Below are 25,957 nucleotides of genomic sequence, written 5' to 3'. Positions count from 1 at the left end.
GTGAGGGGAATGAGGGGAATGAGGGTCAATAGAAATATTGATTGTCAACTTGGCACGGAATTGGTAACTTTGATGGCTCCATTCGTGTGAACGCCGCCCAAATCAAGACAAGCGTGAGCATAAGAAAAATAAAGCCTGGAGTCTAGCCCAAAAAATGTCTCAGAGCGCCCACGATTTTTTTTTTTTTTTCGACAAATCTATGCAGTAAAATTAGGCCGCTTGAGGGTGAGATTGGTGAAGGGGTTGTGTGTATTTTTCCAAGGCAATTCTGGTGTCTGGCTCTGAGCCAAACCTCTCTTGAAATGGCCGAAACTCAACGTTATGCAGTGAAAAAGGAGTTGAAGGCCATCCATTCGACCATCCAACGTCCATTTGCATTTCATTTTGACGTATTATTTTTGGTGGAAGTTATGGATGCATTTCTATTCACTCCGATCAATCGGTACGCGATTTATAAACTGATGGAAATTGATTGGTGGTGCATTATCAATTGAATTGACTATCAACCAAATTCCTGTATCAGTGGAGATTTCTATATTTTTTTTGCTGGACGTTGAATGGAACTATTATCAATCTCAAGGTTTGGGATGATTATCTTTACGAGAAGCTCTTGTTTTATTCTGGGTAAAGTGAATAAAAAATGTGGCCCTCAGTGTGGAGAGGATGAATATAGGTTGAAAGACAAAGAGAATCCCACGCCCACTCTACCCTTGGGAATTAAATATATACTCGGTATCCACATTCTCAGTCTACCTCGTCTCTACCAGTTTATTATTTGTTTTTCTTTTACCTTGAGGACCGTCCCTTTGACATCTGCTAAGTAGAATTCTCCTGTCTGTCTCCATTCACCATCTTAAAATGGCACCACTTGCTGTCATCATTTCGGAGACCTCGTGTTTGTGTTCGATGAATTTTCCAAATTGATGCTGTCCCTCCTCGCTTTCTGCGAACAATAAAAAAATATTTCAGATAATGTGAATCAGAAATTTAACGGAGGGTAAAACTTAACTAGTAGAATCGTGTGAATAATTTTTACAACAGCAATGAAAATAAATCCCCAAAAATTAGCAGAGAGAGTTATTCTAGAATCGACAAAATCAGAAATTTCCGAGATAGCATATCGATTAACCTCTGGGCATCAAGAAAATATTCTGCAGATGTTAATACACCGAATAGCTCCCCGGAGCAATTCTTTATCGATTATCCCTGGGGGCGATTTAATTTCCATAAGGCAAAGTCTCGGTACCAGAAGCAAAAAGCTGTTTAAATATGAAAAAGAGTTGAATGGGCTAATGAGAGAGTCTCTTGAGTATGGAATTATCTCGTGTATCAGCCATTTCCATTAGTTTATTTAGTTTAATGTTCGCGAAAGTCCATTATCATGTCTCTAGGCAATTAATTCTGAGTTGAACGTGTCATGATATTTTTCCGTAGAGAACAATGAGTGATGAGTGGTCCGAGGAATCAGCCGTGTCTGAAAAGCTCCGTTATGTGTGGGTCAGAGCCATATGATCTAGGAGTTTAGCGCCAACCCGGATCATCCCTCGTCTCTGTCGTCTTTCCAGATGATGGAGAACACAGTACGTTCTGGAAATCCTCCACCACCCGCAGTATCTCATATTTTTTTCCCAATCCCCTTTTCAAGTCTCTTCAAATGGCTTTACCCGGGGATGGACTAGCCCCCGGGGGTCGGAATTAAATTTCACGCTGTGAATTCGTTATGCAAGACACTTGTTCCACATCATCTCCAACAGTTCATCTTCCCATCGACTTATATCTCTCAAATACCTAGCAATCAGCTCCTCTATAAAAATACACGACTCCCGAAGTCCTCCATGTAAAAAAGCTATCGCTTCATTGACAATAAAAAATTTAAATGAGCTTCTCTAACAAACTTTACATCATCCTCGTAACAATGTCCCCCAAAACTTGCAACAATAACTCGGTTGTGATAGCCGGTGGATGAATATTTCAAGAGGCTTTGAGCCTTCTATTCGTTTTTCCAAGATAAAGCACTAGATGAGAAGCTGAAACCTTTATACACCACTTTTCAATCTCCCCATACTTCAAAGCCGTCTCCATTTACTGGAAAAAAAGAGAGTACCCCCCACCTGACGGTGTCTAACCGTCTGAGGGTAGCTGTCAGTTTCACTCGAGAAGCCGGGAATATAATGAACTCGCTGGAAATAATGAGTTTCAACTTATATTACTAAATGAGTCAACCCTCTATGTTCATGTCTCTTCTAGATGCGTTAATAGGCCTCGGGTGGATGGTGAATTGAGGAACTAAACTCCGTGGAATCGAGATTGGCGTCGCGTGCAGAGACTCGATAACGCCCAACCAACGGTACCGGAAATTGCACCAACACGAACGTACACGCCCACCCCGTAACGTCTTCCGATCGCTCCTACAAAGGATTCGTCGTGTGGAATAGTATGTAGTTCACTGGTTCTTCGATACAACAGCTGACACGATATCAACGCACACGACTCATCTCATCTGATTCGATACCATTTTTATAGTTCAATCGTGAGACGAATCAATCGATAATTGCCTCAGGGTAAATTCAATCGAATTCTCGACGACGTCGACCAGATAATCGCCACTCGATATTTTGAATTGTGTGATTCTCCAGCATTATGGGAAAATATTTTTGGATTTTTTATCGGCATGACTGGAGGATCTTGTGGTAAATGCAGACGTGAAACGCGTGTCTTTTAGAGAAGATTCGACAGGATAATCGATGTCGTCACGAGTGTCGAGGATTCCTCCGTTAACCCCGTGTGATCCATTTTATCGACAGGTGTGAGGAGAAAAACCCCGGGTATTGAAAATCCACACAATTTTTTATACTCAATTTACATAATATGACAATCCATTATAAAAAGTCATCATTAATGCAATTTGATGTTATTAAAAAATTCTGTAATTGCCTCAGAAGTTCAGTTACCTCACTCAAAAATTTTTCAATAATTCCATTGTTGGTGGACGATATTCCTAAACGTAAATAAAATCTCCTTCGCTCTTGAGGAAGTAAGAAAGTCCCTTTTTCCTGGGAGTCATCTGGGAGTAAACAAACTTCTCGAATTTGTTGAGCTTGACTCCTTCCTTTTTAACTCTATTCTCAGTTGTCAAATGACTCAGTCCTTTGAGGATATAGAAAAAGTATCTTGGTACACGGGGATCTTATCACTGTGAGTTGTGCCAAGGCAAAGGAACACACAAGAATCTACAGAGGAATAAAGGAGATTAAAGTCCAGAAGAGTTAACTTCAGAAGTCAATGGTCTACGAAGCTTTCGTTTCTCGTAATAACGACCCAGAGGATGATCCATTGACTCCTTTTATGATCAATGATTCTTCCATCTTTGATGTTTCAAACTTATTCGGTCAAAAAATAACAATTGTTGCTTTCATGTCATTCCATTTCACCATCTCCACATCTGAATAACTTCCTCTTGATTCCAACTCCAAAACTCAATACTTCTCAGATCTCATTTGGAATATTCGACCTCGACTACCTTTCATCTTGCCTCAACTGTCAACTCCTTGCTGTGTTGACCCTCGGGTTTTCATTAGCGACCAGGCAAACAGACTTTTATTGGCCCGAGGGAACAATCGCAATTAAGAATTCCATCGCTAGCTTTTTACTTAAACTGAGAAGTAAAGGACATCTGAACTCTCTCATCGGTATTAGTCAGTAATTCCCCAAAATTTACGATAGAAAATTCATTGGAATGTGAATGGAGATAAAAACAGGGAAAATTTTGACTTTGTAGTTTGGACACGTTGACCGGTGGTAACGAGCGGTTTTCTCGGTTCGACAGAGACCGAGAGGTTTCAATTGGTAGCAGTGAATTGCATGAGCCGTAAAATGAGTGATCCAGGCAAAAGTACAGATATAACGCGTGACAATATGTGAATTGAGGACTCCATCCGTCCGATACTCTTGCATGTGAGATTAATTTCCGCTTTAGATGAAACTTCAGATTTAGCTCGATGACATTTTCTGAGTTACGTTTCTCTTTAGTTGAGCTAACGATGTATTTTTAAAATGGCAAATGATGTTAAAATGACTCTTTTGAAATTGTAAAACTGTCAGAGGACTAGGATTGCCCCGGGGATCCCTGAAATCCACCTGAAACTATTGGAATAACGAAGAAATTTGTTTTACAAATACCCAGAATGCTTCATTACGTCTCTACCTACAATTCCACTCGCATATTTTCCCGTCATTAAAAACTTCTCCCCCGGCCCTATTTTTCCTTCTTCTCCCGAATTAAAGTCAACAACATCTTGATTCCAAATGAATTGTTTATCCACTCTCCGTGAATGGCATGCGTGATTGGCTAGAATTTTCTTGACTCCAATTTCGTAAGCCCATGAATATTTATCATTTGGAATTTCAATTGTAAATAAATCCAACGAGTCCAGAGGACTCTACGCCAATTAAGCCCGGATGAATAAGAATTTCAAGAGAGCAGTAATGTATACTGGAGAAATAGATGAGATTTATGAGCTAGGTCTCCCGAAATTATGTTAATGCCCTCCCTAGTGAAACTGGTCGCAATAAATTTTGAATTTTCATCAGGTATTGACTATTTCGAGAACCATGGGTACCGGAAGCAAATTAATTCTTTTGTACAAGAGTTTCCCCGAGCAAAAGGGATCTAACGAAACTTTTATAATAAGTTTTTTAAACGGTCAATTAGCTTTCCAGAAATGGTACCAGCAGAAACTTCACCGTTTCAAAAATATTTTTTGAAAACTCAGTAAAAAAAAGTCGAGTTAGGTTGCCCGAACATTTCGCTGGAGAACTCCAGTATTAACTTGCTAATCGACTAATTCTCGCAAGACCATCATCATCCTTATCATCATCACCCTCATCTCCTCAGTTACTCCAATTGAAATTCCACTGAATTGTCTATCAACGACGTGCCATCAGTTGCCTGATGGCAAACGTCAAGAGCCTCCATCACCTCCAGACAACAATTCTCCTTCCACCTTCATCATCGTCATCATCATCTTCAGTAGACAATACTCCATAATCCTCTCGGGATCCACACATTCGCCCACCGAATTGTTCTCAGAGATTTCCATTGTGCAGTGACGTCGGCAGTCAAATAATCCAGATGGAATTCTACCATGCAAAAGGTCGATTTCGATTTATGTGCCTTTCATTTTTTATGGTACCGAAAATTTGTCTTTAAACCCTGGGTGAAGATTAACCAAGACTCTGAGGTCATTCTGGTCCTTTCAGTCTTCTGGCGTGCAATGGGGTTCCCCATTTTCCTTACACGTTCCGTAGGAGTGGAAATGCAGTGCAGGTTACACAGCCACATGAATACCGCGGGATAAAGTGCCCAATGGGAGTAGAATAAAGACTCCGACGTCGAGAAAAAAAACCTTCACCAAGATTATCAGGACGACATCCACGCGCTTGTCCACACAAACTCGGACTGAGACAGTGTAATATCCGTGGGACAGGTTCTTACTCAAGTTTATCCATATTAATGCTACCAATTAAGCCTCAGGCATCTCTGTACCTCTATGCCACTGTGTAACTCCCTTGAATCTGTCTTCTTGTGTTGCTAAACTTCGTTTTGCGTCTGGCAAATTCTCATTCCACGGTGTGTGGACTTTGAGAAGAGGCGGTGGGTGTAGGTTGAATGGAGGCTCGGGGGAATGTTGAGCGTGATTGTTCAAGGCATACGTAGTCTGAATTTTCGTTGCCAGCTGAAAGTGGTGGTATGCCTCGTAGGGCTTTTGGATCGAGGAGTTCAGTCAGCGGTACTTCAACCCAACCGTGAGAATTGCCTTAACGTTGGAGAATGGGGAGAGGATTCTGTATGTGCTTCACTTGTGTTCTCATGAAAATCAACTGTTTTTAGGGGGTTGCACGGGGGTGGCTTGAGATCCGACACTTAGGTGGGGGAATCTCCGGAGAAGTCTTAGGTAACTCTTGGTGTAATGAGTTGAGAGGTTCGTGGATGAGGCATAGAACGTGGAATATTGTTGAAAACGGGGATAAGATTGAGGGAATTTAACCGATATCTTGACTCTCTCCTCGTGAATAAAAAAATTATGGAAAAATAATTAGCCACTCCCTGAATATTTAAATAAATAAACCGAATATTTCATGTGTCACATACGTTCGGATCTTATATGACACTCCAACTGGGCGTGCACCGTTTGTCTCGCATACAATAAATTAATGAATAAATAAATAAACAAAGCCCAAAGGCCAACTCGTCTGCCCCCATAAATTCTGATGCACGCATATCCGTATAAATACCTAGCAGGTTGATTTATTAGTGCAACGCGGAATACCCGGTGCCGTCTATCTCGGTGGAGCGATTTAGTTAGTGTGAGAAGCCTAGTCCCTTATTCTCTAGAGAGTTGAAACGTTTTGGTACTTACAGGCCAATGCGGTGTCCACTCTGTAACGCGCCAGAACCTCTGGAATCAGATTACACCCGTGGGACATACTGGAATGTACAGTGTATTGGAGATATCCGTGCGGTTCAGTTGGCGTTCGGTGGGATATTGATTAATATGCATTTCCAATTCTCGGATATTCCGATGCGTGAGGAAGCCGGCTCACTAGAAATAAAACAATACCATTGGTGATTTTTCAGTTCGTCAAATTTATAATAAAAATGAGAATAACATTTAATTTTTTATTCGAATCGCATGTCTGCGCGACGCTCTCCCAGTAATTTTCAGGAAAATCTGAAAATTTGAAAATCTTCATTCCCACTGTCCACCAATTTTCTAACAACAATTCAACCTGTTCAACCCCTGAGATTCATCCAAATGCAAATGCTTCAGCGTGATTTTATTCAGAAATGAGAATAAAATTTTTCCTGAGTCAAATGGTTTCCAACAAATTTCAGAAACCATGCGAAAACTAATCGAATGTGATTTCCATTGAAGTGAAAATCGATAAGGCATTCGATACAGTTGGGAACTCTGCTGTGCAATCGCATTAGACCAATCCAGAAGCATCTCGAAGTGGTTCAACAGACGAAAAAGGTTTATATCCGCTGGATAGGGAGTATATAAGCGAGCCAGGTACCATTATATCCCATGGGGTTGTCTGATACCTGGACCTGTTTAACAAAGTGATGGCCGAGGAGATATCTCCAAGATAGCTCATCCGGATCACCTATTCGACTCCTCCAATCCAACCGAGGACACGGACAAATCCCTGGATATTTCGCAGGGTCATGAGAATAAATATAAAGTCATCGACGAGTGAAAAATTTATGAAAACACGAATTTTTGATGGATACCCGGGTTTAAAAAAAATTGTAATCGTAATATTTTTTCTGAATTTTTATCTAAATTATAAAAAAAAAATTCAAGAACTTTCGCAAAAATAAAATTCTTTTCTGAAATTTTTAAAAGTTTGTGAAAGTTTTCCCGAAATTTTTTGAAAACTTGAAAAAAATATTACGATTAAAATTGTTTTTTACCCGAGTACTCTTCGATTAAAAAATGGGAATTAAATGAATCGATGAGTCGAATGATTTGGAATAGTAAATAAATTCCTGATGAGGGATTATGTGATTTTTCGAGGGCTTTAGCGTTGGGGCTGTAACTGATGCGGCAATTTGTGGTGCTAGTGTGTATCTCCAACCACAGGAACAACGAGAGACTCCAGCCCACGTTTTCAAGCTAAACTGCACTGCGATTTCACCAAAGTGTTGACTAGTTGGATGCATTGTTCGCGGTTACCTGCGTTGTGGTTGATGCACATCCTGCCTGACTATCAATTTTCATCACTGCGTTTAATGCATCGGAACGGGTGGGGGCATTCATTTAACCGGAGACACTTTTAAAAAATTACGAACATTCCCGAATCAGCAAGACTCTAAAGTACCGCGAAAATTCGTTCAACTGCATTTATAATTACAATCACTCAAACTTGTCTACAACGGTAATTATTACGGGACAATTACCCAAAGGACAACAGCAGAAGTTGAATCTCAGGGAAATATATCGAGATAACAAGAGAATTCAAGGAATGATCTTATTCTATTTTCAACTGCGGAGAAATTCAATGGAACTGCGAGAAACTTCGTAATTTCTACGACAATGCAGTCACTGAACTAATGAACACTTGAAATCAAAGAAAATACGAATGCTTGAATTCGTATTTTTATGGTGACAATTTTTTTTATTAGTCTGCATTTTCTTTTTCATAGAATACGATTCCCGGAATTTTTCACTGAGAAAAATACCTCAGGCTTTATCATTGCGCAATTGAGAATCATACCTCAAAGAATTTCTTTGCGAGCATAAACTGCGATTGCATTGAAGGAATGCTGAATTAAATTCTATTCATTCGGCAGTAACAAGAGATTGTAAAATATCAAAAAAGTTGCGAGAATTAATAACGACATTTTTTCATTATTCTGAAAGAGTTCCTTTTGGGAAGAGAATTTTTTCTATCGCAAGAACGAATTAATAATTATCTCCGTTACGTGGAGAAAAAATATTAAATCTCTCTTGAAATATTAAAAAATTATGAATTTGCATGGAATTTATCTGCATTTTGTTAATGAATAATTACTTAGCCCGTTGAATATTCAAAAAATGTCAAGTTTAAAAAATTCAGTTGAAAAATCCAAGGACCACCAAAATTTTATGGGACAACTCCTAAATTGTTTTTATACTGATATAATTAAAAAATAATCAGAATATAATCTCCAAATAAACCAGGGATATAAAATCAAGGGAAGTCTCCCACTCCCAGTCTCGCCCCTACGATATGCAAATTCTCCCATTTTTTTTCAAACGAATGGAGCTGATACCCTCTCATACCTGATGAAAATGTTTTCACCCAGATAGATTCGATGCATCAGCATTTTAGTTCCCCGACTCATACGCCATTTACTATGATAACGCTTTCACTAATCTGAGGTACGTCTTTTGCTGAAGAAAATTGGAGATGGAAATAGTTTTAGAGTGCTGAATTTGCATCCCAAAGAGTTACGTACTCCATTCGCTTATTCATGAAGAAAATGTCGTAGTTGACATAAGGGGAAGGGGTAGTTTTTTTATTTTCCCACCCCAGGTGATGTGTAATTTACGACAGGACTTTGATGTCCTAACCTATTCTATTTTCAACGGTGAATGACATTTTCGTGAGTTGATGAGAATTTTCTTTTAGGGATAGATTACCCTAGATTCGCGTGAAAAAATTATTTCCCTTTTTTCACCCCTCATTTATTTTTCCTACTATTGAAAAAGATGAAAATAGTTAACACGAGATAATATTTTACCTTTGTTCGTTACTGAATTTGTACCCCACTGTTGACAAACGGATCTGATAGTCTATTTTGAATTCTGTTTTCCATTCTCATGACTCACTCGACATCACTCTTGTCTGCGAGTTGAAACCACAATAGTTATTCACGCACGTTCCAACCCACAATCCTATAACCACGTCTTAACGTATACCATTAGGCGATATCGATTATCGAACGGAGAAACTCGACGTCACTCGAGAGTAAATCCTACCGTCTTATCGCGGAATACCGACTATGTACCACACATCACGTAGGATTAACTTGAAATGCTTTCTCATGTAGGTAACAGACATTTTCTTGAAACTTAATTAACCTAGTTAATTGTTAATTAACCTCGTTAATTGTTAATTAACCATTACCATAGGCTTTAGCATTTTTTTATTTTTTATTCAGTGATTTAATTCGATTTTTTCTAGAATCGAAATATATTTATTCGATACTCATGAATAGAACTTGAGCTGGAGTATCGCCTGCGATCTCATTAGCGCTCGCATCCATTAAAAAATCATGAGAATAATCACTACCTGGGGGTAGAATTCATCGTATGGAGCACTCGCCTCGAATTCTCCAGACAGAATTCAGTTATCGCGGAGCTAATTGATATTTCTCATTAATTAAATTCCTCACGTCGATGGGCCATCAAAAGAGTGCTTTTAGAGGACTACTATATCTATCGAATATTGTCGTCTATACCCACTGCTGTTTTATAATTGCTCCTGAAATTTCAAAGGATTTTTCAATCTTCCGAAATTTAATTACGAAAATTCTCACTTTGAAAAAAAAAATCTCATGCGATTTGTTTGGAAAATTCAAATACTTTCCGAAAAAATTCAAGAACAATTCACGGCTGATCATACACGCGGATGGACTACTCAAACGTAAATGGAATAGTCGATAATTTTTATGCAGGAAAATCGTAGGATTGCTGAATTATTCTCGTCTAATTCAATTAGAAAACTCAGTTGCTGAAAATATTTGGATGCAGTGGAGTCCAACCGGAAGTTGGAGTAACTTTTAAAAAAAAAATAAAGCTGTTAAATTCGAGAACAACTTTGAAACTCCCCAATTAATAATCTATCATCTCCCCAGAGAGAAGTTAGACACGAATTATGACTCACTGGGGTACCGAGCCAGGAAGATACGTCCAATTATTGGAAATCAATTGTCTAGGTGTTAGCTACTCACCAGGTGACATCCTCTGCAACTGTGAATTAATTCTATCCAGTAATTTGCGTAATAACATTACGAAGTCGATGGAATTGACCCCTTCACAGTGCAACTGGCTGCCATTACCAGGAGCAAACCAAAACAATTGATTCTTATGAAAGCTCATTAATTAATTAATCATTCGAGAGAAAATTATTGATTGAGTGATGAAAAATCGCCAATTAAAAAAATGAAAGTTAGAATCGTCAGACCCTAGTGAAATCCTATCCCTCGATACCAGAAAATATTCCAGCGATCCATTCGATAATTCAATCCTAATTCCAATCCTTCCACGAGCCTCCAAATAATATTTTCCATGAGTATTTATAATAGATAATGGGCGAGGGATACTGCGGTATTGGCTTTTAGCTACTTCAAAACATAATATACATTTCTGAGTGCTTCCTTGGTGGAGGATAATGGATTTATTCTGCAATATCAATTACCAAGGAAAATCAACCAATTCCACGGTGAAAATGAGATACTGAGGGGTAAAAATAGTTCGATTCCCTGATTATTGAGAACTATTCCGACTGCGCAACGAGAATCGATGGAAATTAATATAGAATTTATAGAATTGATTTACTGACGTAATTGAGTTATTTGAATTTTTTTTTGAAATTCTCCCGCCCGGTGAAAGATTTTTTTTTATTTTCACGTGTAAAAAAAAATGCGCTTTCACTGTGCATTAATTCACTTGACCCTCTAGAATCTGTTGTACGTCGACGGACAATATTCTCAATCACCTTTGGACTGGCCCCAATCTAGGATTGACTATGTTCAAGCATTCTCCATCGAGCCCAATTCTCGTCGTTCACTCCTTTTCATTCCTCGGTGGAGCGTGCAACGACTGTCGATATTCGACGATAGCACCAAATATACCACTTCTGGCTCGAATTTCACCTCCAATGGTTTATATAGTTAGAGAGGACTCGTGAATATTCATGGGAAGGCAGGTAGAAACGCCTTGCGACCTCCGTTATGCCGCACCATTGTGTCCAACCAGAAAATTTACAGCCTGGGCCTTGGAAAATCGGGCGTTGAGAGTGGCTAAATAAACCCCGGAGGATATTCCATCGTGTTTTACCGGGGTATTGCCAACAATTTGCGACTCTCTGTGAGATGAATCGCTAATTTTTCCGATAGCCCTAGTCCTCCCCTCCTCAGGGCCTTGTCGTTAAGGACAGAAGAGATATTTACTTTTTTCATTACACCAGTCGGTGTAATAAAGGGATAAATTTCACATTATTCTCCTTTACCCGAAAAAAATTTATCAGTGGAGTAATTAAAAATCCTAAAAATCCTCTTCTTTTATCTCCATTTTAATAGCCGTGACTAAATGCATTTCGATTACTCAACTCTATCTCTAGAAAAGGGAGATAAAAAAATTTGGAATACAGCCTCTGAGTTCTATAGAAACATCAGAGAGAATGGGGTAGTTCCTGAGGGCTCAGGGGATTTCCCTGCGGCGAATCGAAATCCAGTGGTAGCTCCATAAATCGTATGATGGTATTAATACACATGTGCTACAACTACCAGAGCAACTTGAATTTTGTACGATAGCTTCTCCGGGAAATGATATCCAGATGGCCAACGAATTGAATTTTTTTTCCCTCCCTCTCTTCTGGTGCTCACAATATTTTTTTTAATTTTTAATTTGATGAGATTTTGAATATTAACCACGGGAAAAATGTCCCACGGTAATGAGGGTCACTCGAGCGGTAAATGCCTCAACGGGAGAGGATATTTTCTATTCATAACGTGGTTAAATATTATGAATGTTGCTTTTTCCAATTCTATGCACTCGACGTTTGCATATTTCAGTGGAGACCGCGTTGGATTCATTATACGCGTGTTGTGCCAACGGTAGGACGCGGTTTTTTATCATTTTTATTTTTTTTTCACATGGGGACTGTGTTATCTTGGAGGTAGAGTTATTATTTTGTGGTTTTTAATTGTTGAATTTCTCTGGTTGAAGTTTTGAGATTACAGGGTTTGCCGAAAACTTTTATTCAAGAATATTTTTCATTCGCGAAGGGGAAAATAAACGAAAAAAATTCTAGAGCTTGTCCCTTGAATCAACGCAGATCCTCGCGTTGGGATTATCGCGTGAAAAATAGACAAGGACTTGTGGTGAAAAATATATTTGTTTAATACGTATTTTATATATTTTTATGTGGAATTAAATGGATGTTTTATATGGAATTAATTATTTTTTCAGAGTGTTAATGTAATGTAGTGCCGAGGCAATATCGAGTTTGAATTTCTACTCGGGGATGAAATATTCGATGCAAAAATAGCAGAATGGAAAATTTTTTGTCGTATAATCACGTTCGATATCTTGAAAACGTTTTTCCGCGGTTTTCATTATTTTTTATTTCACCCCCCTTACCCCCCTCAACTCCTCCATCTCAATTTTAGTCGGGTTTTTGAAGTTGTGAGTTGCAGAAAGAGGTCAGAGCTCTTAAAGTTGTTGAGAATCTTTGGAACAAGTGTTTTCATCATTGAGACATTCGCGTTTTATCTCTGTATAAATTACTACGGTGGGACCGAGTGGAATGTCCAATTTTTCGTTGGTGGAAGACAGAGAGTGAGTGTCGAGTTTCACACCGAGAATGAATGTTTTCAATTTACGTTTGCGAGAACAGATGAAGGAGGAAGGGTTTTGTGGTAGTACTTGTGGGTTACCTATGGATTCAGTGCCAAGGTGGCACACACAATCAATACCACTGCGTGAATTATTCACTAAACATTCTGACAATTGTAAAAAAAACCCTCTACAAACAATGAATAATTTTCCTCTTTACTCTCTCTCTATTTTCTCTTCCATTCCACTGGATTCCACCATTATTTCATCATTAATTCACGTCATCAATAATTTTTAGTGAATACGAAATAATTGCACGAGCATTTCATTGTACTCCACAAATTCAATTATAAATACCATCCTCGAAAATTTTGATTCGTTGTAATTGATGGAATCGCGAATTTTTTTCAGTAATAAATGATGCAATTAATTTTTTCTGTTGATATACAACTGTTGAAACAGTTCATTCCCCGGGAAATTAATGAAATCAACTAATTGACAGCTAAAAAAAATGTAATTACTGAAATTGCGGGATTTATCTTAGTTTTGGAAATATTTCAAAATCATTTCCTGTCACTTTGTCGTTGTGAATGATGTGAAGTCGTTTAACTTGAAATTTAAAGTGGCATTTTGAAATGGAGCTCTGAATTTTTTAATTGCACATCCTATTCATTAAATGAACCATAACCAATGCAGTAATTGTGAGGGCTAATGGGACACAGCAAAGGACTGTACAGCCGAATCCGAAGTACAAACTAAATGACCTCTCCCATTCCGAGTAATAGGAGCCAATGAGTAAATCGATTATCTTTAATTATTAGCACCTCTCTGTACCCCTCAATCACCCACCACTTCTGGTCGACCCATTTTCACCGTTTTATTTCGTCATTATAGTTCTAATTCATTAACAAGAAGAAAGACTAAAAATTGAGTCGAGATTTTGAGGGGAATATGGGCTTTGGAATACTTGGAATAGAATTTATTCTAAATGAAACCAGAAATAATTACTTATGGATAAGTTTGAAAGTTTCATTCAGTTTTTTACTCCGCAGAGGTAAATGTAAAATTCAACTCCATGAATAATGTTGAGCATATTCACAGGTCAAAGCTACTGTAATCGTATCCTCTATTTTAATGATTCACATCTCTCGAGCGTAATATTCATGAATTTTGATTAAAGTGCGGATCTGGACTATTGCCAAGGTGAAAAAATATTCGCTGGTTAGTCTACAGTGGCAAATGTTGATTCGTCAATGTCTGTCGTGTGAATAGAAATGCAGAAGTTGCTGGTAGATCAAAGGATCCAATCCAGAAATTATACCGACTAGCCAAAAAATTTGGTAAAAAAAATATTGTAATCGGAATATTTTTTCCAAGTTTTTCAAAAATTTCGGGAAAACTTTTCAGAAAATTTTTTTTATGAAATAAAAAAAAGGGGAAAACCAAACGATTTTATTTTTGCGAAAGAATAAAAAAATATTCCGATTACAATTTTTTTTTACCCGGGTAGACCTTCCGAAATGATATTCCAATATCCCGAGATTTACAGGGGATCCCCGGAATCTTTTCCAGAGTATTCAAAAATTAACCCCAACTTTATATCCCCCCAACCTTCTATCGAGAAAGGGTTTCACCAATATCTGATCCACGTAACGATAAGAAAATGCCACTCGAGGAAGTGGAGCTCCACCTCCATCCCCTTTGTCTGTGGAAATAGAAGTGGTCCTTTTACCGATACTCAAAAAGTAGTGGATGCAATTTATTATTTTCCCAACTGCATATACTCGAGAAGTGGAAGTAACGGTGGTGAGAAATTTTACCCGAGGCTGAAAAACTTTCTTTCTTACGTATGTGTGGGATAGAAAAAAGTTTCTCCCTAAAGTACCACCTCACTAGATTTTCCCTGTACGTTATCTACAAAATTTATGAGAATCGAGTGTTTAGTGGAATTTTTACGGCGATTATTTATGGAATTGTTTATTGTGTGTTTCAGGAGTGGATAATTGAAGATGATTAAATATTTGTGGCTGTGTGTGGCTGTGGTGGCAGCATTGCCTGCAGCTGTTCCATGGGAAACGCAGCGCAGTAAGCCCAGTAGAGTATCGTTTATTATTAATTAATACATTATCGATATTTTGTGAATAAATATGTTCCAAGTGAAGATTAATGTACCTTGAGAAAAAAATTGAAAAAAATTATCAAATAAATTAAATACTTTTTAATGACAAATGCTAGAATTCTCTTGTAATTAGTAAATTCACTTGGAAAATTAATTACTCTGCTTAGCCCCCTTTTTTTTTTAATTTGTTTCGTAAAAGTAATTTCTCCGTAATTTCTCGCGGAGAGTCAATTAAATTTTTTATCATTACAGAGAGTAAAGTGGAAATTAGTGAATAATCAGTAGAAATAGTTTAATATCACGAAAAAGTGAGGGTTATATTTGTTTCTGTAACCGTCGGACTGAGAAACTTTGGTCATTAAATTTCGAATTCATCAAGCCAGTCGCAGGATGCATTGGAGCAAAAGGAACTGTTTTCGCTGATTGAAATGAATTATGAAAGGACTCGGCAGAAACTCCCAGTTCTCTTTTATCGTCTCTTAGCACGAAAATACAGTATGAGGACATAACACTTTTAATACTTGAAAATGAAATATAGTGGCAAAACCGCTGGGGTGTTGCACGCGACGAAATCCCTAGAGCGTGTCTATTACATAAAGTAAATGCTTGACACATTTATTCATCCAGAATTGAAATGCGGGGCAAATTGAATAAATATGTTACCCATGAATTGAGAAAATGAGGGAAAGCTTCTTTCAAAGGAAAACTTTTTCACCCCAACTAACAAAAGACTATTTGTATTCGCATTGAAAAAAGGATATTGGCACCTTACATCCGCCACCATTGGAGATGGAAAAGTTTCTTCAACTATTTTTGCACATCCGCTCGTAAAGACATTTTTTTATTTAAAAAAAAATGCATTTTACGTGAGATGATTGAATTGCACAGACAATCGAAATTGTAAATCTGAAAAAATTTCCAAGTGAAATATTTTCCTGAAGGATCTCTTTGAAAAAAACTTTCACTCATAATTAATAATCTCAAGATCTCTTAAGTCTTTTATCCCTCGCTTGATACCACTCTAGTCTTTTTATTTCTGTTTCAGTGCCACGTTTATATGGCGACAGGATTCCCACGAGAGTCCTAACACCGAGCAACAAAAAAGTTCAGAGGAAAATCGTTCTCTACCACAACTTCTTCAGGACACACGTTAGTCCTACAGCCTCTAACATGCTGTCAATGGTAATTCTCTATAATTTTTCCATTGGAAAATTGACACGATTCGGGAGTGACAGTGTAAAAATGACAGGCTTTTATACGATATACAAGTCTTTATGCTCTTGAACAAAGCGCGATGCGGTCGTTGACTCGAGTCTCACTCCACCCTTTCACTCTTTATAATAATCGTATCATGAGGCGTAAACCCATGAAAGCTGGTACACACGAGTGACCGAGTTGAAGAGCTTTGTGTTGTATCACGTGTTCACATTTGCATAAATAGTCTCTCTGATTTCTTTTGGCGGTGGAGCTGTCAGGGTAACGGACGCATCGCTAATTGTTTTTTCACTCAACATTCGCGTCACGATAAATTTTATTATTCTATTAAACAAATAAATTTTATTATTTTCAGAAATGGCACAATGGTGCTGCTAAAGCAGCTCAAAGATGGGCGGAGGCGTGTTATGCCCTGACCCACGACAACGCAACGGGTTTACATATTGATGCCTTCGGTAGTTGTGGACAGAACATATTCATTTCAACAGCACAAGTACCCTGGTGAGTACTGTAATGAGAATCAATTATGCAGTCCAATGAACGAGTCAATTATCGCAACGCTAAATAAAAAAATTGAAATATCTCCATAAATTTGAATTGATTATTTCCGAAGGGGAGGGATGGAGAATTATAAATTATATGTATATTGTGATCTATCGGTGATCGGTGCGAGAGGGAGAGATATAAATATATATTTATGAAATATCCCAGAATCGCAATTTTCTCCCGAAAATAATCCTTTGATGCCGAAAAAATAACGTCTTCTCTTTTTACCGAGAGAAAAATCGCAGTAGACGGGAAAAACACCTCCGTTCCCGGATTCCACGTGCTTCCGTCCTCCGTTCCGGGTCATCGCCATTTTTTTTCCATCAACCCAGAAGTAAAAAAGGGGTTGGCGACGCGCTCGACTGCCATCGGCGAAATAAAATCGCGCGGTTTACTTTCAGTCGTTCGAAAAAAAAAAAAATGAAAAAAAGTACTGACACATTATATTGCCCCTGGATTTCTCCGGGTGTCCGGTCTTAGGGGGTGCAAAAACAAAAAGGAGGAGTAAAAAATATAAAAAAAATGTGAATACCCCGGGAATTTTCCGTGGGCGAGTGCAAGTGGAAAAGCGCGAAAGAAACACCTCCACTCAATTTCATTAAATGCCACATTCGACTTTTCCGCTTGTCATGTATTTGATAACCGGACGGAAAAATCTCGAGCGATTTTTGCCCTTACGCTCTAGTTCTTTTTTTTGGGGGGGAGGGAAGGGGAGTTTTTTTCCCATTTGCCACGGGCTTTTTCGCCTTTTTTCGCATGTGCTAACCCTCCGGGCACATTCACAACGCTATAACATGGAGAAAATGTGGAGTTGCTAGCAGTTGAATTCCGGTGCGACGTGACGGGTTTCAACGTTGTACCAGATGTACGCCATCAGGTGGAGAACTTCGAGTTCATAACGTACCAGAAAGTTTTCCGATCATTTCTGGCACGATTCAATTTTGAATGTCATGGCTTTATTACATGTAAATGAATAACAGGGCTTTTGGTACATGTGAAGAAAAAAAAACGCCCGATTTATTCAGGAGTATTAAATCCTCGGGATATTGGATTCTACATTTATTGGGTTTGGGGGAATTTCGATGGAATTCACGGGAATTCGCAATTCAGTGCTTTGTTATTCAGGTTTTGTCGTGCGCGCGATTTCATGCGGAAAGGCGTTTCGCGTGAAGTTAAATTGAAGAATAAACTGCATCTCTCGGGTAAACCGATGGATATTCTGCGGTGGTAGGGGACATGTAGTTTTAATCAAGATAAAAATTCCGAGAAATCTCCTTAGAAAATCATTAGAAAAATGATACATATTGAAAAATTACGGAAGAGACATAAAGTTATGTGGAAATTCGGATGTTAATATTATCTTCAACATTTTATCACAGTAATGAAGAGATAATTTTTTAAATCAGACCAATCCCCGGCGATTCCCCGGGAGAGTTGTATTGATTATTCAAAAATAAAACAGTGCGACAATAATCCACCGCCCCATAAAGCCCTCATTTTACCCTCCACAATTTTTCATCACAGTTACCACAAAAATCCCATATCCGTCTTTCCACCCGCAGTATTCCCTTTTTCAAGCGGATGCTACCAGACGAGTTCGTTCGATTTTATTGACTAAATCTCGCACACTATTCCTTGCCTTTATGATTTTCGCAGAACGCGTCATTCTACATAATATAACGACATCCTCAGCCAACCCTTGGCATGTTCCAGCCTGGATTTTGCATTTTCTGCATTTTTCCATGCCTTCTATCAGCATCCACTCAACCGCAATTCATTCCAACGCATTTTCTTTTCATTTCCCTTTTTTTCTCCATAGAAAAGTAGTTCATTATAAAAACCCGATGATAGAGAAAAAAAAAAAATTCAAGGAAATAAAAGATCTCCACGTCACTGATAATTTACTGGGGAAAATTGAATTGCGCGCGCGCGCATTTTGTGCCCGCCATTTTGTGAGCGTTGATGCACTTCAAAATGAAGTCTTTCAGGATTCGTGTTTAGCGGGTTTTACTCGAAAAGCGCAATATATATCGGAGGTAGAAGAATTCCGTGACGAGAAGTAACACTTTATATTCTTCTCTCTCCGGCGTTTTCGTAATGCCCCTCATTTTCACGTTTAATCCGGTTTCACATTTACGCCTTTCATACATAAATCTCAAACACGTAATTCACACCCGTGCTGTGGAACCATTTAGCTCGGCGGGCTGTCGGTAACGCCTTGTAGAAAACTCTCAAAGGAAAATTGCAGGATATCTCGGAGGAATACGCCATGAGGGTTACGTAATGAAAATTAAATCTGATAGCGAGATATTTGTAGTGACAGCGAGCTTATGATTATCTGCAAGCATTGATCATTTTTGAAATTATAATGAAATTGGCGGACGGCAGCCATACGCCACATTTTCGATATTATTTCACGGGTTTTGATAGACAATTAAATCTATTTAATGTGTGGATTGTGTTGTATTTCCAAAATACGTCGATGTAATTCCAAAAAATATTCCTCTCCACTTGGGGACAGCTGAAATGATTGATATTTCGCTTCCAGATGATTTCGAAACCCTCAGTATCTGCATTTTTCTTCTGGTAATTTTTATTGACACATCCTGATGCAGTAACTGGTTAAAATATCATGTGATCCAAGATGTCCATTCCACCCGGATTAACCTCAGATGACTGAAGCTCTCGGTACCGATTCACCGATTTACCGTTTCAACCGTAAAAGAGAAAATAATGTCAAGTGTCACTCAGTCATCCACTGGTCCCCTCCAGCAAACTATCGTAGATGTATCTCTCATTCCCTCGAAGGACTCGTATGTTGCAATTTCCGCAAATCGAATCACGTTCTCATCCTGTTTCACGAGTGCCCGAGATCGATCTAATCCGCTATTGCCCCAAGTCCGTACTAGTGTAAGAAAACTACATCTATACTGACTCCACAACTGGCATAAAAATAAAGACCATGGCAAAAGTAAAGCGAAAAAGTAGAATACAAGGAGATGAACGTAACCTAGGCAGTTTCTGATTTGGCAGGAACCGAATCAGATTACGCGTCTCGATGCACAGAGCTGATTTCCCGTCTCGTTTACTTTTATCGCACGATAGATTTCAGATGATTTTGCCCCAGCGTCAGCAGAACTTTGTAGCTTTTACAAAATACTCCTGGATGCGCATAAGTCACCGTTGATATCACAAGAGTCGACAAAAACAACTGAATTTTATCATAGAATCCCCTTGTCAATCGATAACAATTATTATCATTGCATTGACATGACGTTCTTAAATCAATAAATTATTTGGACGTATCATCTGTTCATGGGAGTACAACAAATAGTAAAGCGCATCAGGGAGAAAATAAACGGAAGGGAAAAGTACAGAAAAATATCACTGGGATATAAAATGAAGAATAAAACGAACATGAGCAGAAGGAACTTGGAAAGTTATTGGTTCGGTTCAATCTATAATGGGTCACATTCACTTCAATGCACGCGATTCTCATGTCGCGTTCGGCTTTTTTCCGCGAACGAAATGAGAGACCGCATCCAACTCCATTGATTTTTCATAAATCGAACATCGGATTTTATATCATTCCAGCTCCTCCTCTTTCAGTTGTGAATTAAATTGAAATAACCCGGATCATGGGTGTGAATGAGACGAAAGGAATTTCAAATTTTTGAGAGAATCCGTGAAATGAATGAAGAAATTTCAATTTTTCTAGAAAAAAATTGAATTATCTTGTGCTAATGCTGGACAAATGTACAGTATTGAGCATGAATGTTCAGATACTTGGCAATAGCCTTGGGGTGTATCTCCACCTGTTGACCAACCGGATGGACGAGCGACCAAACTTGTGGCGTTTGTCAAAAGCTCGAGCGAAAAGGACGATAACGAGTTCCGGGATGCTGTCCACCCAGAATTAGTGTCAGCTCGGATGATTGATCCGGGTTTGGATAATAAAGTTCCAAGTCTTTCAGGAATCAGAATACAGTATCATGACGCGAAAATGCCAGAGGACTTGTCACAAAAGTTACACGTTGATAGAAGGTAATTAATTAATTGATGAAGATATTTCGCGGCAATTATTGGAATGCAAAGATGAATTATTGATGGAACGTCAGTCATGACAGGGATGACAGGTCGTGGATTTCAGCTTTTGTGCTATTTTCCGCTAGCTGTTCACTGTTGTTTGAATTAATTTGAAATGTGAGTGACAAGTATGAATTGAATACTTGTGTTGAAGGTATCTTGGGATCAAATGGTGGAGCTCAGGAGGTATTACACCTGAATGAGTCAATGAGGTCACAGCTAGGTGTTATTAATGAGTTGAGGAAGATGAGCCTGAATTATCAATCTATTATTGCCTGGAATCTGACAGACAGATGATTCAACAGACTGATGAATTAATTACTTCAAAGGCATTGACAAAATCCCTCAAAATCCAGAGTTAGTCCATGACAATATTCAATGATGCTTTCGAGAATAATGATATCTAGGCTAAATGGAGATGCGAGTAGTGTAATTATAGAAATTATCCTGAGTACTAAAGAGAATAGGGAATACCTAAAGGGAGGTGTAGAGATCAGCACGAGAGTGCTGATTAACGAAGAAAGAAATTAGAGAATGATACGAGAGTGGATGAATGAGTGCCCTAAAGAGAACATCAAGAGCAATTTCGCAATCTATCAATCAAGTACCGCGTAAAGTTTTATCCTAACGATTTGATATTCCTCCGTATGTCTCGTAAAGTTCAATTACATTTATTATTAATCTTGACTCGTGCAGGATGCGATGTGAGTTGTCACATTTTTTGTAATTACCCTGGCTTGTAATGATCTAGTGAATGGAGGTGATAGCCAAATTGTATAATTATGATTACAGGTTCTTCGCTATAAAAACATGGTACTTGGAGCACCAGATTTTCAAGTATGGTCCACACGCTGAGAACGATCTCAGCCAAATAGGCCATTACACCCAGATGGTGTGGGCACCAACTCATCGTGTTGGATGTGGTTGGGCAAAGTGCAATGGTACGAGGGGTCCACAGGGAAGACCATACTTCAGTTACGTTTGCAACTACTGTCCCGCGTAAGTGTGCAAATGTCTCACGTCTACAACCAAATGAAACTTGTGCCAAAGTTGATTTTAGAGGGGTTGGCAATATGCATGATCTCGTACTCTACAGTTTCTGGTTTCTGCCTTCGCCTTCAACACTCGAATTATTTATCAACTTCCACCCTTAACTCGGCTAAAGTTTTTTTCGGTTGTGAACCCGGAATAAATAGCTTTTTGTGCTCCTTGCAAATAGCAGATATGACAATATGAGGAAGTTAATAAATTAAAGCTCAGGGTTTAGGTCAGAATTTTTTTTTTCGAGCTGAAAACGCTCTTTATGCTCGTTGAGCTTTTGGGATAATTTAAGTCGGTCTTCTGGATTCGTTGAAAAATATATCGGACTGCTGGTGCGTTATTCACGCTCGTTTTATTTTCACTCGTTGCGAACACTACTACGGGGAGTAAAAAAATACAAGTCTCGGTGCATCCTAGGTGGATAAGTTATGAGAGTCTGTTAGAAATTCCTTCAAAGATAAGGGATTTTTGTTGTTTTATGGGACTCCGGTATATCTACCTTGGGTTTCGTGACGGAAGGATATTCGTTAAAGTGATTCAAATCGCCCGATCTATATTTAGGTCACTTGCTGTACACCAGCTCTACGCCGTGTGATATTAGCCCTCTATAAAATGCCGGTGAAATATTTCTTTAAGAATAATCATAAAGGGATTTTAACTGTTGTACAGAGACCGAGTGAATATAAATAATAAATGGATCGGTTAAATGGAATCGATGGACGTTTTGTAGTACGGTAAACTGTCACAGTTGCTGGTAGTGGTTTTTATCAGACTGAGAAAAGTCGGAAGTTGAAGAAACGAGATATCGTGACTGGCTGGAATCTATAAAAAGCAACGACCTCACCTACACCCGTATGTCTGTCGATCGAGTCACCGACATTCGACATTCTTCGCGATGACATTCGTGGAAGGGCGGAACGAAAAGTGGAATCCAATTTCCGGGTAGAGGTATGGGGTACAGCGCCCACATTTTGTTACAGAAAATATCGTCATTCAGAGAGGCAATGATTTTCTCCCCCTCTTTATGTAACTTGATAGAAATATTCCACGGATTTTCACGTGAATCGCGTATTGGATGTTAAAATCGTCAGAGAAGTATTTTTCACTTGTCACAATAATCGAGATTAGTTATAACGCCCATCCATTGCAGATGGACAATTCGTAAAAAATTCAATGAACCTCCATTTGTTGGAATGATATGGAGTTATAAAAACCGGATAGTTCATAAAAATTCAGTGAGCACGACGGCATACGGCATTTAACTTTTGTTTCTCATTAAAAAAATACGAATGAAATATCATATTTTACTATCGCATAATAAAGCAATAGTTCTTACCCACAGAAACTAATACTCATGGAGTTGAATTTTTGAGTTAAACCCTCACTCCAAGTTTATATTTCAACTCTACGCACGCTACTTTGCAGTAAATTGCACGTTGAATAAAAACTTTTTTCTCCAGCAATCTCCATCCACCGTAATCACAAATGAAAATGTCCGGAGGTTATCGCGAGGTCACAATCTTGAAATAAAAAATATTACGCCAACTTGTTACCGAGTTAATTCATCGATGTATCATCCCTCGACTACCAATAATATAACATCCCCATAAAACATCCATTATTTAATTATGAAATGAGATTAATCTGGCACTCGGTACAATTTAAAGTTTTCACGTACATCAAACTTTTTGAAGGTTGCATGTGTCCCGTGCCCTCAACCAAAAGATAATTTTCCATTCTCTCTAGAGATTGGAGTTTCCGCTCGTTTTCAATTAGGCCACGAACTCTTCAATTTTTCACTGAATCCACAAAACCCCGTCTCGTATTTTCCAATGTCAAAAAAATTGACAGTTGTTTTCGATAATTAAATATTCAACGATTGAAAATTCACGATGAAACTCGAGTAATTGGTAGAAATTGAAGTGGTAGAAAAAAATAAACACTCGAATGCTAGGGTATACCTGGTAAATCTATCGAGGGGAGAGTAAACTTTTGTAGAAGTGTACGTTGTAGATTTGAGCAAATATTTCTTTTGGAACGGGGATATTCGGTTGAATGACCATTTAGCGAGATCAAATGAGATACGAATGGAAACAGTAAATTACGGTATTGATTCTGTATTGATAAAGTCCTTTGAGAAATACTTGACGATGGAAAAGATTTAACGAGTGCTCCCGCAGAAATTACACGATAGATCTCATCCACATTTAAATAAAATAGGATGAGAGAGATTGGTACGAAAAAATAGGGAAGAACTCAGATATATTTTTAAGTGTGGGGAAAAATAACAGGTGTTATGATCGACAGGGGCAATCATCCGGATCGTCTGAGCACACCTTACACAGCCGGGCCTTCATGCAGCAGCTGCAAGGATCACTGTAGAGTCGGTAAACTCTGTAAGAATGCCTGCCCATGGGCTGATTTGTGGGCCAACTGTCGCCAGCTTTACGAAACGTGGCCCGGATGGTTGTGCCAGACCGACACAGATCAGGGCATCGAGAGACTTCAATTCTGTCGGGCTACATGCAGGTGCCGTGACAAAATAGTGTAAATTCATTTGTGTTAAACACCTCTGATACCGAGAGATAAAACTGTTTAATCTATAGCAATTGAATATCTTACGGACTATCTAATTTAAATTGTGCGTTGGAATGATTAATTGGGGTGGGTGAGTGCACATCCATTAATGAAAAATTCAAATTTTCACATGGAGTCGAATAATTTTGTTGTTTCTGTTGTGTGTGTATTTTTTTGGGACTTTTTTTCCCTCCTATTCTCTTTTGTTGTATCAGAATTTATTATTCAGACAATTGTTCGTAATTGTTCGTAATTTGTACAGCTATTTTAGGGGACGTATGGTATGTAGAAGTGATTGTGAATAGTCTCGTATGTCAGTCAGAAAAAATTTCGCTGCCAAAATGAATTTTTGTTTTTCCAAATTGTTATAGTCACTCACGTGTACGTTTTTAATTCTATGTTCATTGTTTTTTATCTTTCGTGATAGGGATGGCGTGAAGAGGATGAGAAAAAATGCCAGATTATTCCGAGTGGAATGGGGCAAATGGGTGAGCGTGAGTGGCACTCGGGGCGAGTATACATATTTTCAGGCGTGGTCTTTTGATATCTGTAAACGATAAGCTGTCCGTATTTTATGCATGCTCTTGTATATAAAGTAGTTGTACAACTAAAGAGGAATCATTCAATGGAGAAACAAAAATTCTCTTTCTTTTGGAAATCACACCGGAGTAAAATGACACTTCTGCTTTTTTTTCAATAAGTGTTTTTTTTTTAATGTACCTCCCAGGGTAAAAAAAATTGTAATCGGAATATTTTTTCCCAATTTTTCAAAACCTTTCACAAAAATAAAATTATTTTGTCTTCGATTTTTTTTTGTTTCATAAAAAAAAAAATCGGAAAAGCTTTCCCGAAATTTTTTGAAAATCTATAAAAAATATTTCGATTACAATTTTTTTCCCCCGATCTCGTCTACCAGATTACACACGAAAGAAAATTATTTTTTAATCTACAATCACAACTGGAGCACAGCCCGGAGATATGCAGAATAATTAATCATTTCGCCCCGGTCTTTCGCTAATTAAAAAATAAAGTGATCATGGAAATTGTTGATTGTGCCGAGACGTTCTGGAATATTTCGATTGATAGAGTTAATTAAATTCGTGTTGGAAATTTATTAATATATAGAGTATAACGTAGTTGATATATTTTCAAAATACAATCAAAAGATTATACTGTTGGATTTATCGATGTGATGAAGGAAAAATTGAGGTGATAATTTGGGTAACTTTGGAGAATATCGAGGCGGATGATATGTGTATTGAGA

General features: G+C 38.2%; 1 protein-coding gene across 2 annotated transcripts in view; it reads left to right on the top strand.

Annotated features, from left to right (window-relative positions):
* LOC105266187 (cysteine-rich venom protein 2) overlaps positions 1-25,436 on the top strand; it is a 40,836-nt gene extending 15,400 nt beyond the window's left edge. Inside the window, exons 3-7 of one of the 2 annotated variants that reach the window (XM_011304143.1) lie at positions 15,103-15,194; positions 16,274-16,410; positions 16,799-16,944; positions 21,868-22,074; positions 24,424-25,436. In XM_011304143.1, coding sequence (XP_011302445.1) covers positions 15,119-15,194; positions 16,274-16,410; positions 16,799-16,944; positions 21,868-22,074; positions 24,424-24,667 — 810 coding nt within the window. In that variant the 5' untranslated portion in view covers positions 15,103-15,118 and the 3' untranslated portion in view covers positions 24,668-25,436. Of the gene's footprint in view, positions 1-15,102; positions 15,204-16,273; positions 16,411-16,798; positions 16,945-21,867; positions 22,075-24,423 lie in introns of both variants that reach the window. The other variant, XM_011304141.1, reaches the window with a different exon arrangement.
* The last annotated feature ends 521 nt before the right edge of the window (positions 25,437-25,957 follow it).

This window comes from Fopius arisanus, unplaced genomic scaffold (assembly GCF_000806365.1).
Source record: "Fopius arisanus strain USDA-PBARC FA_bdor unplaced genomic scaffold, ASM80636v1 scaffold00036, whole genome shotgun sequence".
NCBI classification, from domain to species: Eukaryota; Metazoa; Arthropoda; class Insecta; order Hymenoptera; family Braconidae; genus Fopius; species Fopius arisanus.
The sequence above is the reverse complement of the archived record's forward strand: the minus strand, read 5'-3'. Positions and strand labels throughout refer to the sequence as shown.